The 13,602-nt window shown below is 43.0% G+C and overlaps 1 protein-coding gene across 4 annotated transcripts; it reads left to right on the forward strand.

The window, feature by feature from the left end:
- The first annotated feature begins 551 nt into the window (after nucleotides 1-551).
- On the forward strand, nucleotides 552-12,434 carry LOC124019876 (protein TESPA1-like). 4 transcript variants are annotated; one of them, XM_046335314.1, is made up of 12 exons: nucleotides 552-987; nucleotides 1,605-1,851; nucleotides 2,125-2,167; nucleotides 4,143-4,186; nucleotides 4,293-4,346; nucleotides 6,679-6,715; nucleotides 6,882-6,932; nucleotides 7,195-7,287; nucleotides 7,409-7,617; nucleotides 8,081-9,545; nucleotides 10,657-10,744; nucleotides 11,489-12,434. In XM_046335314.1, the coding sequence occupies exons 2-10, from the start codon at nucleotides 1,653-1,655 to the stop codon at nucleotides 8,863-8,865; spliced, it is 1,515 nt and encodes a 504-aa protein (XP_046191270.1). In that variant the 5' UTR covers nucleotides 552-987; nucleotides 1,605-1,652; the 3' UTR covers nucleotides 8,866-9,545; nucleotides 10,657-10,744; nucleotides 11,489-12,434. The 4 variants fall into 4 exon arrangements, with proteins under 4 accessions (XP_046191270.1, XP_046191269.1, XP_046191272.1 ...); XM_046335313.1 differs by having other exon boundaries at nucleotides 553-987; nucleotides 1,621-1,851; XM_046335316.1 differs by lacking the exon at nucleotides 4,143-4,186 and having other exon boundaries at nucleotides 558-987; nucleotides 1,729-1,851.
- Nucleotides 12,435-13,602: the final 1,168 nt, after the last annotated feature.

Below are 13,602 nucleotides of genomic sequence, written 5' to 3' on the forward strand. Positions count from 1 at the left end.
AAATCTCATCACGGACACTTTTAGCATTTTAGCAAAGTAGTAACTTTTCAACTACTTACTACTTTGTAGCTACTTTGCAACTACTTAGCATGCTAGCTAACACTTCCCCTGACCCTAACCTCAACCCCTAATACTAACCCCTAGCCTAGCTAACACTAGCCAGCTGGCCACCTAGCTAGAATTTGTAATATTTCAAACATTTGGCTAATACTTTCTAAATTATTATTGATTATTATACACTTTCTAAATTCGTAACATATAATACGAATACTAATTTGTAACATATACAAAATGGGTGATGGATATCCACAAATTAATGCATATCAAACTAAACATAACATATCATAATAAACAGTGTCTCGGATTTACATCCACAATAATACAACATGCACGGAGACCAGGTTGGGCCAACTATCTGCGTGTCTCTCCAACTTCGAGGGTCATGTCTAGATGGGATACAGCTTTTGTCAAATTGACCTCAAAAGTAAACCATTTTTCCCCCATTTAGCCAACCATTTCCCTCATCTAATTATCCTAACCTGCAGCGTAGATTCTCCTGAACCTGCTACGAAAATATCAGGGCGCATGTTATCACCAGCAGGTATAAAGAGGGCTACCGTCAGCTCTTCGTCTTTAGACTAGCTATTCTACAGTGTGTATGTGTCGGCTTCTTTTACTGCCGGGAGGATGTGTCGCAATGTTAATTTATTTCACTTGAAGCCATACTTCCTTTTTTTACCTTCTCTGTATTTGCGCCTAAAGAGACAGTTGAACGAGACAGCCGCGAACATGTAGCCTAGGCGATGTGTTGATAGTCTCAACATTTGTACTTGATAAACAGTTTAAGTAGATTGTCATCAGAAAAACTGAAGAAAACCTGGATGATGTAACGTTAAGCAGTGCTATTCTGATAATAAGATACACGAATCGAGACTGGTGAGCGCAGTGGGAGAAACCAGAATTGAAACCTGCGGTGCGCCAGTGAAGGTAGGCTTGAAATGAAGATTTGCTTCTCTCTACATTAGTTATTGAAATATATTACGGTAGGCCTACTTTGGTATCAGCATCTGCATGCGTTTGGATTTTCAGCCATGTTTTCTAAATATGTCCTTGTTTTTGCTTGAGCAGTGAAATAAAGTTGTATCAAATTTGACATGAGTAATTATGTGCACATAAAGCTTTCTACAAATATTGGCAGTTGTTAAGATATATAATATAATAACTCAATTTTTCTAAGAGGGAACTTCTAATGTGATTGTCATGTAGGCTATTATTTTTCAGCACAACATTAACATAATTGCAATTATTTTGTGAGTTTGACTTATGATTATCTACTTATGGATTGATTTGAGTGAGTGTGTGGTGTCAATTCTTTTAAAACTGCAGCTGTTCATTTCAATATTGGAATAATTTGCTATTCCAACCAGCTGTACTAGATTATAAATCAGGGGGTTAATTGGTTCCTGCATGAAATGCCGTGTAGTCGTTTCACTGAAACTATCATTTGGATGGTCCTGGTTTGGAAGAATTGTGTCAATATAAACCTACTGATACAGTACTTACTTCACGATTTGGGTTCTCCCAGTTGATAATTATTGAAGTAGCCTATTCAATGAATAGGTGAGCTGTTGAGTGAATAGGTGAGCGGTCTGATGGAGAGCCCATCTTCTACGACCAGGCGTCAGGCCTGGGTCCAGACCAGTCGACAGTGGCTAACCCTGGAACTAGATCCACAGGTACCAGGACCATACATCCACCCCTCTGCCCACCCATCTACCCTACAACGACCAGGATATACCCATCCTTCTGATCAACACCAGTCTGCATCAGAGGATGACGTCTTCTCAGATGGTCAGTTCTCATTTTGGTAGCTTGATTAAGAATTTACATTTGAGTGACATTGATTTATTACTGTAAGATATCTGTGTGATAAAGAAAAGAACATACAGGGGGTTAAAACTCTGCTTAGTCTGGTATATTTATAACTCATATGTGGGCGGTTGGCCACTTCATGATGCATCACACATCTTTGCGACAAAGCACAGAAAAAAAGTGCGTAAGAAGTTTTAATTTTCTGAATGCTGAATGCTCACCCAGACTGTTCTATGTCCACTGTTTCCACAGGATGCTCTGCAGGAAATATTGAGAGCTGGCTTCTGGGCTGTGGGTGAGTGAGTGAGCATGCGGTGCAAGGTTTGACTTTGAAATGACATTTACAAGAAAGACTCTTAATAGGATGATGTGTGTCAGCCAGTGGCAAGTGGTAAGTTAAACAATAAAAATAAATTGTCTAGGTGAACCACCCACCGTTTGGGGAAATGTTACAGATGTGAATTCTGTTTAGAATATGGAAACAGGTCAATGGCATTGCCCAAAGTGGATTCTTGTTCCAAAACACCTTGGTTCTAGAACTAGTTTGGCTCTGTTTATACTAGAGGACATTCTATTTGAATGCTTTTGGTGTTTATAGTCCCAAGTTTGCATCATAGGAAATGGTACAAAAGTACTGTTTGTTCTGTTGATTCTTCCAGTTATGTGTTGACCAGAAAATTGTAGTCATGTAAACACAGAAAAGCAATTGTTCCATCACTGGATGCAAACTTCACTATTGTGCAATTACACATGTGTTACTAATGATCATGGCTGATCAAGTTGAGTCTGAAAATGTGGCTAAACTGGTGTGTGAACTTGGATGTTCAGGCTATTTTGTGGGTTTTATAGAATCTGATTTAAAATAATGTCAGATAAGAAATGTTGGGGCGTTCTTAAAACATCTGTGGTTAACGTGACTTGACAATCTGACTGCTAATCACTCAGCCTGAGAGCATCTCCTATGTAGGAAGTGAACCGACTTTTAAAAGCTGTAGCTTTACTCAAATCAAATCAAATTTATTTATATAGCCCTTCGTACATCAGCTGATATCTCAAAGTGCTGTACAGAAACCCAGCCTAAAACCCCAAACAGCAAACAATGCAGGTGTAAAAGCACGGTGGCTAGGAAACTCCCTAGAAATGCCAAAACCTAGGAAGAAACCTAGAGAGGAACCGGGCTATGTGGGGTGGCCAGTCCTCTTCTGGCTGTGCCGGGTAGAGATTATAACAGAACGTGGCCAAGATGTTCAAATGTTCATAAATGACCAGCATGGTTGAATAATAGTAAGGCAGAACAGTTGAAACTGGAGCAGGAGCATGGCCAGGTGGACTGGGGACAGCAAGGAGTCCTCATGTCAGGCAGTCCTGGGACATGGTCCTAGGGCCCAGGCCAGTTGAAACTGAACAGACTGGGAGGATAGCTAGCTAGAGATCATGCCTATAGGTTTGATCCAGAGGTGTATAGTATACTGTGGTCTGCGAAATTGACACCCTTGATAAAGATGAGCAAAAATGACTGTATAAAATAGATATCTAGGATGGCAGGTAGCCTAGCGGTGAGAGCATCGGGCCAGTAACGGAAAGGTCACGAGCTGACAAAGTGAACTTCTGTTTTAATTATCTGTAAAAGAAATGGGGCACTTAACCCTAATTGCTTCAGGGTCACCGTTGATTATGGCAGACCCTGGCTGTGACCCCACTCTCCAAGAGTATCTCAGGAAGAGTTGGGATATGTGTATTAATACACACATGTACTTGTGTGAAATAGGACAAATAAGAAGCACACACACAATTATTATTTTATATAGTATGCTCAAAAAAAGTTAGATATTATTTTATACTAATACAATTGCTCAGAGACAGAGATTTTGTTGAACAAGTAATATATTTTTAAAATTTCTTTAATGTCACCGACCTTCTAGCCATCGCTGATCATATTTTTTTTTTCATTGGTTTTGTCTTGTCTTCCATCACACCTGGTTCCAATCCCATCAATTACATGTTGTGTATTTAACCCTCATGTCCTTGTCGGTGATTGTTTATTGTAAGTGTATGTGTACGTCTGTACTGGTGTGCGTCGGGGTTATGTTACCCATTGATTTGAATTACTATGTTATCTTTCCTGTGGTTTTTTTTGTCAAACTGCGTCGTTGGAAACACAGTTATTTCTCTCCTGCGTTGACTTCTCTGCCGCCAGTTCACACCCTTACACATTCCTCCATACACCAAAACAACATTTTAGGATTCTGTATGTAATATATTTTTACTAGGCTGGAGACCGGCTCAGAGAACTCTAGCAATAATCTGACTGTTGGTAAGTCTGACAATAAAGCCGGCGTGACTGCAATCTACCGACTGGTCGGCATAAAACACCGACTATAGTCTCTGCTTCTATTTTATAATTTATTCTCCTCTTCCAGAGTCTCTGCTGAAAGCGAACAGTTTTGAAGATGACCTGAGTCTGGGTGCCGAGGGTGAGGATAAAAGAGAACATAATCCCAATGACACGCATACCATATTAAATAATCAAAGCAGGAAATAGCTTTGTAGGAAAAGTAGGAGAGCATCATGAATGTTTTGGAAAAAGGTTATTTTCATCTTTGTTCCTGCCTCTGTGTGACCACCTTCCTCTTTGTTTTTGCTATAACTATTCAAACTAATTTTCCATTACTGAATATGTTTAAAGAACATAGGCCTTTTATCCAATATTATAGTGCCTTGCGAAAGTATTCGGCCCCCTTGAACTTTGCGACCTTTTGCCACATTTCAGACTTCAAACATAAAGATATAAAACTGTATTTTTTGTGAAGAATCAACAACAAGTGGGACACAATCATGAAGTGGAACGACATTTATTGGATATTTCAAACATTTTTAACAAATCAAAAACTGAAAAATTGGGCGTGTAAAATTATTCAGCCCCTTTACTTTCAGTGCAGCAAACTCTCTCCAGAAGTTCAGTGAGGATCTCTGAATGATCCAATGTTGACCTAAATGACTAATGATGATAAATACAATCCACCTGTGTGTAATCAAGTCTCCGTATAAATGCACCTGCACTGTGATAGTCTCAGAGGTCCGTTAAAAGCGCAGAGAGCATCATGAAGAACAAGGAACACACCAGGCAGGTCCGAAATACTGTTGTGGAGAAGTTTAAAGCCGGATTTGGATACAAAAAGATTTCCCAAGCTTTAAACATCCCAAGGAGCACTGTGCAAGCGATAATATTGAAATGGAAGGAGTATCAGACCACTGCAAATCTACCAAGACCTGGCCGTCCCTCTAAACTATCAGCTCATACAAGGAGAAGACTGATCAGAGATGCAGCCAAGAGGCCCATGATCACTCTGGATGAACTGTAGAGATCTACAGCTGAGGTGGGAGACTCTGTCCATAGGACAACAATCAGTCGTATATTGCACAAATCTGGCCTTTATGGAAGAGTGGCAAGAAGAAAGCCATTTCTTAAAGATATCCATAAAAAGTGTCGTTTAAAGTTTGCCACAAGCCACCTGGGAGACACACCAAACATGTGGAAGAAGGTGCTCTGGTCAGATGAAACCAAAATTGAACTTTTTGGCAACAATGCAAAATGTTATGTTTGGCGTAAAAGCAACACAGCTCATCACCCTGAACACACCATCCCCACTGACAAACATAGTGGTGGCAGCATCATGGTTTGGGCCTGCTTTTCTTCAGCAGGGACAGGGAAGATGGTTAAAATTGATGGGAAGATGGATGGAGCCAAATACAGGACCATTCTGGAAGAAAACCTGATGGAGTCTGCAAAACACCTGCGACTGGGACGGAGATTTGTCTTCCAACAAGACAATGATCCAACACATAAAGCAAAATCTACAATGGAATGGTTCAAAAATAAACATATCCAGGTGTTAGAATGGCCAAGTCAAAGTCCAGACCTGAATCCAATCGAGAATCTGTGGAAAGAACTGAAAACTGCTGTTCACAAATGCTCTCCATCCAACCTCACTGAGCTCGAGCTGTTTTGCAAGGAGGAATGGGAAAAAATTTCAGTCTCTCGATGTGCAAAACTGATAGAGACATACCCCAAGCGACTTACAGCTGTAATCGCAGCAAAAGGTGGCGCTACAAAGTATTAACTTAAGGGGGCTGAATAATTTTGCACGCCCAATTTCAGTTTTTGATTTGTTAAAAAAGTTTGAAATATTCAATAAATGTCGTTCCACTTCATGATTGTGTCCCACTTGTTGTTGATTCTTCACAAAAAATACAGTATATTTTATGTTTGAAGCCTGAAATGTGGCAGAAGGTTGCGAAGTTCAAGGGGGCCAAATTCTTTCGCAAGGCACTGTACCTGTTTGAATAGTGGACACTTTCAATTTTTAAATGTTCCATTTAAATTCAGAGTAGAAGTCTGTACATGTTGGTGACATACCCCATCCTCATGTCTAAGGACTGCTTCTCCACTGATAGTACACCAGGAACATGTACACCAGGAACATGTACTTAATCCTTCACCTCTTCCATGAGTGACTGACATCCTGGTGCATGCGATTTAGCTGCTGACTGACGGAAACTCTATAAGATTGGCCCAATCTACAAAGCAATAATAATAGCATGTTTGCAAAGAGAGGAGCAACACTCACTGGAGCCTCACAACACAAAGGGCCAAATGTCAGAGATCTGGGAGGAAGATGCGCACACACAAGCATGAATGCGCACGCTCGCACACAGACACACACACATACGCACACACACACACACACACACACACACACACACACACACACACACACAGTGTTCTGAAACTTTTATGTTTTACAGCTACAGCATTAAATGTCAAAGGAGTCTCAGAACTGAGGTAAGAAATGGAATATGAAGAATGTGTGATTTCATTACAGAAATTATGCACCAAATTCCTTCCTATTCAGAGGGAGATTTAGATTTGTCAAGTTTGGTTGACATGACTTGAGCTTGACCTGCTTTTATCTTCCCACTGTGGTGCCTGCTGACTGGTGCCTGTGTAGGGTGCTGCTTCCGCCACCCAAACATCTTCACAGAGGTGGAGTCACCACCAGGTCAGTTAGAGCAACCCACAAACTATGACATATGGCAAGCTATATTTATATTCTAGAGTTTATTTTGACTATCCCTCTTTATGCATTTTTCTAGCTACTAGTACATTAAATACGATTACATTAACATATGATATCTGTTGAATACAGGCATGCTTCAACCATTATTATATTGTTACTATAATAATTCTGGTTTGTTTTTTAAGTTGTTTCATTGCTTATTTTTCACCTGTCGCATGTTGATCTCATCTCTTTGTTCCTGCAGTACTCCCCGTCAGAGGCTGGCTCTGCCCTTACTCCACCTCGGTTACAGTATTGCCTCCAGTGGCTTCTCCAACAGCACCAGTAAGACATCAAGGTGTGTTAGGACCAACCACTATCAACCTTATGTTACAGTCTTAACAGTCATATAGTATATACAGTCTGTCAGGACATCTCTATCTCTCCATCCCCACCACTCACATACACACACACCCCAGTGTGTCTGAGGTGCTGCAACTGTGTGCAGAGGATGCAGAGGAGACTCTGTATGATTTGGGGTTCGGATGTGACGAGCCTGATGTTACAGACCGCATCCCCACCCGTTTCCTCAACTTCCCTTCCCAGCTTCACGGTATCAACTTCCGCCTCTTCCTCCTGTCCCAACTGTACCGCCTCCGACAGGAGGACCCAGGACTCTCTCTGGCCAGTAAGACACAAACGCATGCACACAGACAAACACACACACAACTCACACACGCACCCACACACACCACCATTGTGTCGGAATCCCACACATTACTGTGGTAATGATCATCATTGTCATAAACACCCACCCACAACACAACCAGGTATGTACATGAGTCAACTTTCATTTGCATAATAACTTTAGTTATGCAGCACTTTTTATGCAGTTTAAATGGTTTAAAGAGCTTAATCTCTAAATAGACAGTGTCTATATGATTCGGTCTACATTTACATAGCACTGTCAGTATAGTATGTTTCTCCACCAATCATCCTAACATACAATAAATACATTATACTCAGTTTTTGCTATGAACAAAAAACGTTAATGCATCTCTCATTGTCCTATGTGTTAGGCAGCCAGAACATTCAAAACAAATGGTTGTTTCTCTTTCAATTGTCCTGATGAACGCACCTCCCCCCTGCAGGTCGTTTCAGGCAGGTAGAGGTGTTAACAGCCATGGCCAATGCCTTCTACTCCCTCTACTCCCATGTGTCCCGCATGCTCCTTCAGAAGCTTTCCCCTCCCGAGTTCAGCATCTCCTCCACCGCCGACAAGCAGACTGGACGGCGCTTCATGGGAAGCGTTCGCAGCGAACCGAGGTCTCCAGTGGAGCGATTCAAGGACACGGTTTCTAAGATGTGCCTGTATACTAGTTCTGGTGGCTCCACCCAGCTAGGCTCGGACTCTGCCTGCCACGGTCTGAGATTTTCTTCCGGACCTGGGTCTGGGTTGTCCCCCAAGAAGAGAAGCAGCCTGCCTGACTTGGTGGGACTGGTCCTGGAGAATGCCAAGGCAGAGGCTGTATCCAGAGACATGGAGGAGGATAATCAGGATACAGGGGACAGTAATGGGATGAGTGCTGCTGTGGACACGAGTACTATGGTGAAGGATAGAGAGACAGAGACACAAGGACACATAGACCCAGTCTGTGACAAGGAGATGGAGCAGGGTTTGTTATCAGATGTACAGGATATGGACACAGGGCATAGTAGTTTGATTAGTTCTGTGGAGCCACATCTGGTCAAGGACAGAGCGACAGAGACACAGGGACATAGAGACACAGTCAGAGGCAAGGGGTTGGACCAGGGATCGTCATCAGATGGGGATGGGGCTGATTTAGAGAGAGAGAGAGAGACACCGATGGAACTCCAAATCTTCGAGCATCATCACTTTCAGAATCAGGTCAGCGAGAACCCAGTAGTAGAATGAAGCTGGACTTTTGCCTTACTACTCCAAGTTCTACTTGTGAGGTTGGAGAAACTCCCAACACAATTCATCCCACAGACTGGGCAGCGGTGGTGGCACCGGTTGCCAAGGTTACCCATGACGTCATATGTTCTCAGGTCGTTGAGAGTGTGCACCAGGCACTCAACAGCTGTCAACTACAACAGTGGAATAATAACACACAGATGGTGACCATTTTGTCGTCTGTTGTGTCCTGTGAGAATGTCAGATCTGACCGGTCCTTCACCACATCAGACGCACTACACAAACCCAGGGAGGAGAAGGATTTAACTACCAATAACTCAGCCAAGAGTTTAGAGGTCGCCATAACTCCCATTCCAAAGGCTGAGTCTGAGGGTGACTCTCGTTTGGGAGAAACTGGGACACTGGTGGAGTCAACGTTCGTGCCCATAAAGCTCCCTAGTGGAAAGAGGTCCCCTTGTCTAATCACTGTAACTGATGTGGCTTGTAGTTTTAGTTCTGCATACACACCGGAGATGGTTCTCACTCCCAGTGGTGGTATCACTGAGGTGCCTTCAGCAGCCCAGTATTATCCAGGTGTATGGGAGAACAAGTGGTGCCTGAGTCCTCTGAAACCGCCACCAATCCGGGTCCAAGGGGAGGCATCCCACAGTCAACAGGCCAACTCCTTTGAGCTAGAGGAGGTAAATGACTGAATATTTGGGATTTAACCTACCGTAATTGCTGGACTATTAAGCGCACCTGAATATAAACCGCACCCACTGAATTATTTAAAAATATGTATTTTGTACATAAATATGCCGCACATGTCTATAAGCCGCAGGTGCCTACCGGTACATTGAAACAAATTAACTTGGTCACTATCTCCCTCCTCCTGTGCACTGAAACCACTGAAGTCATCTCCTTCGGTGTCGGAGTTGAATAGCCTCAGAATTGTTTCATCCGATGTTGGATCGTTTTCATTGTCGCTCTCGTCACTTTCATCCGGAGGCAAATACCCCGCTGAGCTCATGCTGCCCCTTCAACACGCAGCAGTCCAGCCTTTCGAAACCCGTTGATGATAGTGGATTTTTTGACAATGCTTCACGCTGTCAGGACCCACTGGCAATCTTCACCATAAGTTGCTCTTCGCATGCAGCCCGATTTAGTGAAGGATTTCTCCCCACTTGTCATCCAAGACTCTCACTGAACAAGGAGTGCCACCTTAAATGCACGATTTACACTGATGTCGAGTGGCTGCAAATACTTTGGGCCATCTGCTTTTCTCCCCTCTGAAAGCCTTTGTTGTCTTTTTGCACTGAGTCAGTTCCTCACGCTGCTGTTTCCAACGTCTTATGATCGACTCATTAAGGCCAAGCTCCCGTGCAGCAGCTCTCTTTCCTTTTCCAACAGCCAGATCGATCGCCTTCAACTTGAAAGCTGCATCATATGCATTTCTTTGTGTCTTTGCCATGATGAGGGTGACAAAATTACTACTGTAATCAGAATGATGGGAAGTTTGAGCGCGCGCTCGATTTTACATCACATTATGTGATGGTGCTCAGTTTTTTGGCGGCATGAATCTTGTGAAAGTGGGAAAAATCCATAAATTAGCCACGTCATTGTATAAACCGCGAGGTTCAAAGCGTGGGAATAAAGTAGCGGCTTTATAGTCCAGCAATTACGGTATATGGCACAATCTACTCCAGTCTGACTTCCTAGGGCTTATTGACACATCTAGGTGGCGTAGTCGACTACCTATCCACCCATGGCTGCCTGCCTGACCACCTGTTTTCCAATTTTGTTTAACAACAGGTACATAGTGAAGGGGAGGAAGACCTTGGACAGCAAGAAACCATAAGGTCAACATCTTTGTCACTGTCTACTGTCAATCAAAACACAGGTGAGTTCATAGTCTTGATTGATACATCATGGTCATATTCAGCTGAACCGAGTGATATTAACAGTGTACATCTGCTTATTACCAAAGTAGTTGTTTAGTGAAAGGTGACTGACTACCGCGATTCGGAGCAGCCAATGTGCTGAATGTGACGTCAGTTTAATTTCACAGGAACACACAACCATTTCAATTTACAGTTTGAAAGTGAATGTGGTTGATACTGTTCCTCAAATGGGCAGTGCTGTTGTCACATTAGCTGTGAATGAGTTGCTGTGTGCATTTGTGCATGCATGTATGTGTGTGTGTGAAGAAAGGGGTGCGTTCACCACTTGTTCTCACACCTTCTCGTAATAAGAATTTCTCACATTCTTGTTCTTTAAGATTGTCAGCTAACTGGAAATGTTGAGTAAAGTGTGGGTGAATTTCTGGCCAACCCTGCATGTTTTATTCTGGGAAGTATTGTAATGCAGGCCTGACGTGTTAAATCCATGAATAGAATATAACTGTGTATCCATTTGTGTGTGTATGTTGTAGGCCTGGTGGTGGTTCAAGGCTGTGTGATGACTGTGTAACTAAACTAATGACTGTAACTAATGACTGTGTAACTAAATTTGCGTTCGACCTGACTGTGTTTATCTGCCTGTACAGTATGCAGGCCTGGGAGTTTGAGGGTTACGCGCCATGTAAATGTGGTTGTGTTTCTCTCTGTGTAGACCTGACAGTGTCAGTGTATTTGTCTCTGTGTAGGTCTGGTGGTTCGAGGGGACAGCATGCAGTCAGACAGTAGTGGCTATGCTGATGAAGACGTCATCTCTTCAGTCTACTCCACTGACAGAGACAAGAGCTGACAGACTGATAAGGGTTGAGTTCCTGCCTGACTCTATGCGCAGGCATTGCATTGCATCAACCAATGGTCGCGTGCCATGTCATCAACTGTGCAGTTTGGCATCAGATTGCTATATCATACGATGTGGTTAGGTGATATGTTAAATACATATCAAGGCATCATAGTCAGGCAGGAACTTGACCAAGGCCCTCTGGGAACTAGACTCAGGGAACTCTGTATTATTTGTATGAGTCACACAGAAACATGTTCATCCAACAGATACTGATTGTTTGATTATGAGGTATGAGGTCTGTTCATGTTAGTGTTAATGACATGATGAATCAGGTGGCATCAGTCGGTGCATTCTGAATGCTGCCACTCCTATGCAACACCAGTCCTTTGACTGAGTGCAGACAGAGTAATCTGATGGAAAGGATTGCCCTGGAGGTATAGTCCACACATGCTGTTTAATTGTGAAGAGATTGTCCTATCTCCATGTATAGTGTTACTGTTGATGACAATCATTAATTCAATGTTGTCACACCCTGATCTGTTTCACCTGTCTTTGTGCTTGTCTTAACCACCCTCCAGGTGTCGCCCATCTTCCTCATTATCCCCAGTGTATTTATACCTGTGTTTTGTCTGTATCCAGTTTGTTTTGTTTTGTCAAGCCTACCAGCGTGGTTTCCCATCTGTCTCTAGCTCCTGTTTTCTAGCTTTCCCGGTTTTTGACCATTCTGCCTGCCTCGACCCAGCCTGTCGTTCTGTACCTTGTCACACCACCCTGGACTACTGACCTCTGCCTTCCCCTTGACCTGTCGTTTGCCTGCCACTCTGTTATTGTAATAAACGTTTGTTACTTCGAAACTGTCTTCGTCTAGGTCTTCTCCTGAGCCTTGACAGGTGTACTTTAGAGAAGATAATACTGCTGTGCCTTTTGTGAAAGTTGGTATTTATTTATCGGGTGTTAATAAAGTTAATTTAAACATTTAAGATGATCATTATATGAATGTTAAGTGACTTCAATTAACATCAACCTGCACTGAAATAGCACAAATATTTGATTAAAACAGGAGCAAATCAAACAGTTTATAGCCGCCATAGGGACATGATAATAGGCAACATTTCGGTTCCAATTACACTTTTTTATTTGGGCAACACATTCCACAACCTCACACACATTGGGCTGTCAATTTCAGCTAAACTTCTCTCTGCTAATCATATCATAATCATCAGGAGATGTAGCCTTACTCTGTAGCAGCTATCCCTTATAGGTAGATAGTAGGCTATGGCCAGTTTACTTTAGATACACTTACTACCAAAATTATCCTTACTTTACCACCTATACAAAACATGGTTTGACAACAGTGGTAGGCTTGATTACCAACAACAACAAGACTGCCTTCAGGGAGGAGGTGAGGGCCCTTGGAGTGTGGTGTCAGGAAAATAACCTCACACTCAACGTCGACAAAACTAAGGAGATGATTGTGGACTTCAGGAAACAGGGAACACCCCCCCTATCCACATCGATGGAACAGTTGTGGAGAGGGTAGTAAGTTAAGTTCCTCGGCGTACACATCACAGACAAACTGAATTGGTCCACCCACACAGACCCGCAGCAGCGCCTCTTCAACCTCAGGAGGCTGAAGAAATTTGGCTTGTCACCAAAAGCACTCACAAACTTCTACAGATGCACAATCGAGAGCATCCTGTCGGGCTGTATCACCGCCTGGTACGGCAACTGCTCCACCCACAACGGCAAGGCTCTCCAGAGGGTAGTAAAGGTCTGCACAACGCATCACCGGGGGCAAACTACCTGCCCTCCAGGACACCTACACCACCCGATGTCACAGGAAGGCCATAAAGATCATCAAGGACAAAAACCACCCGAGCCACTGCCTGTTCATCCCGCTATCATCCAGAAGGCGAGGTCAGTACAGGTGCATCAAAGCTGGGACCGAGAGACTGAAAAACATCTATCTCAAGGCCATCAGACTGTTAAACAGCCACCCCTAACATTGAGTGATTGACATTG

The sequence above is a fragment of the Oncorhynchus gorbuscha genome, unplaced genomic scaffold (assembly GCF_021184085.1).
Source record: "Oncorhynchus gorbuscha isolate QuinsamMale2020 ecotype Even-year unplaced genomic scaffold, OgorEven_v1.0 Un_scaffold_713, whole genome shotgun sequence".
Taxonomy (NCBI): domain Eukaryota; kingdom Metazoa; phylum Chordata; class Actinopteri; order Salmoniformes; family Salmonidae; genus Oncorhynchus; species Oncorhynchus gorbuscha.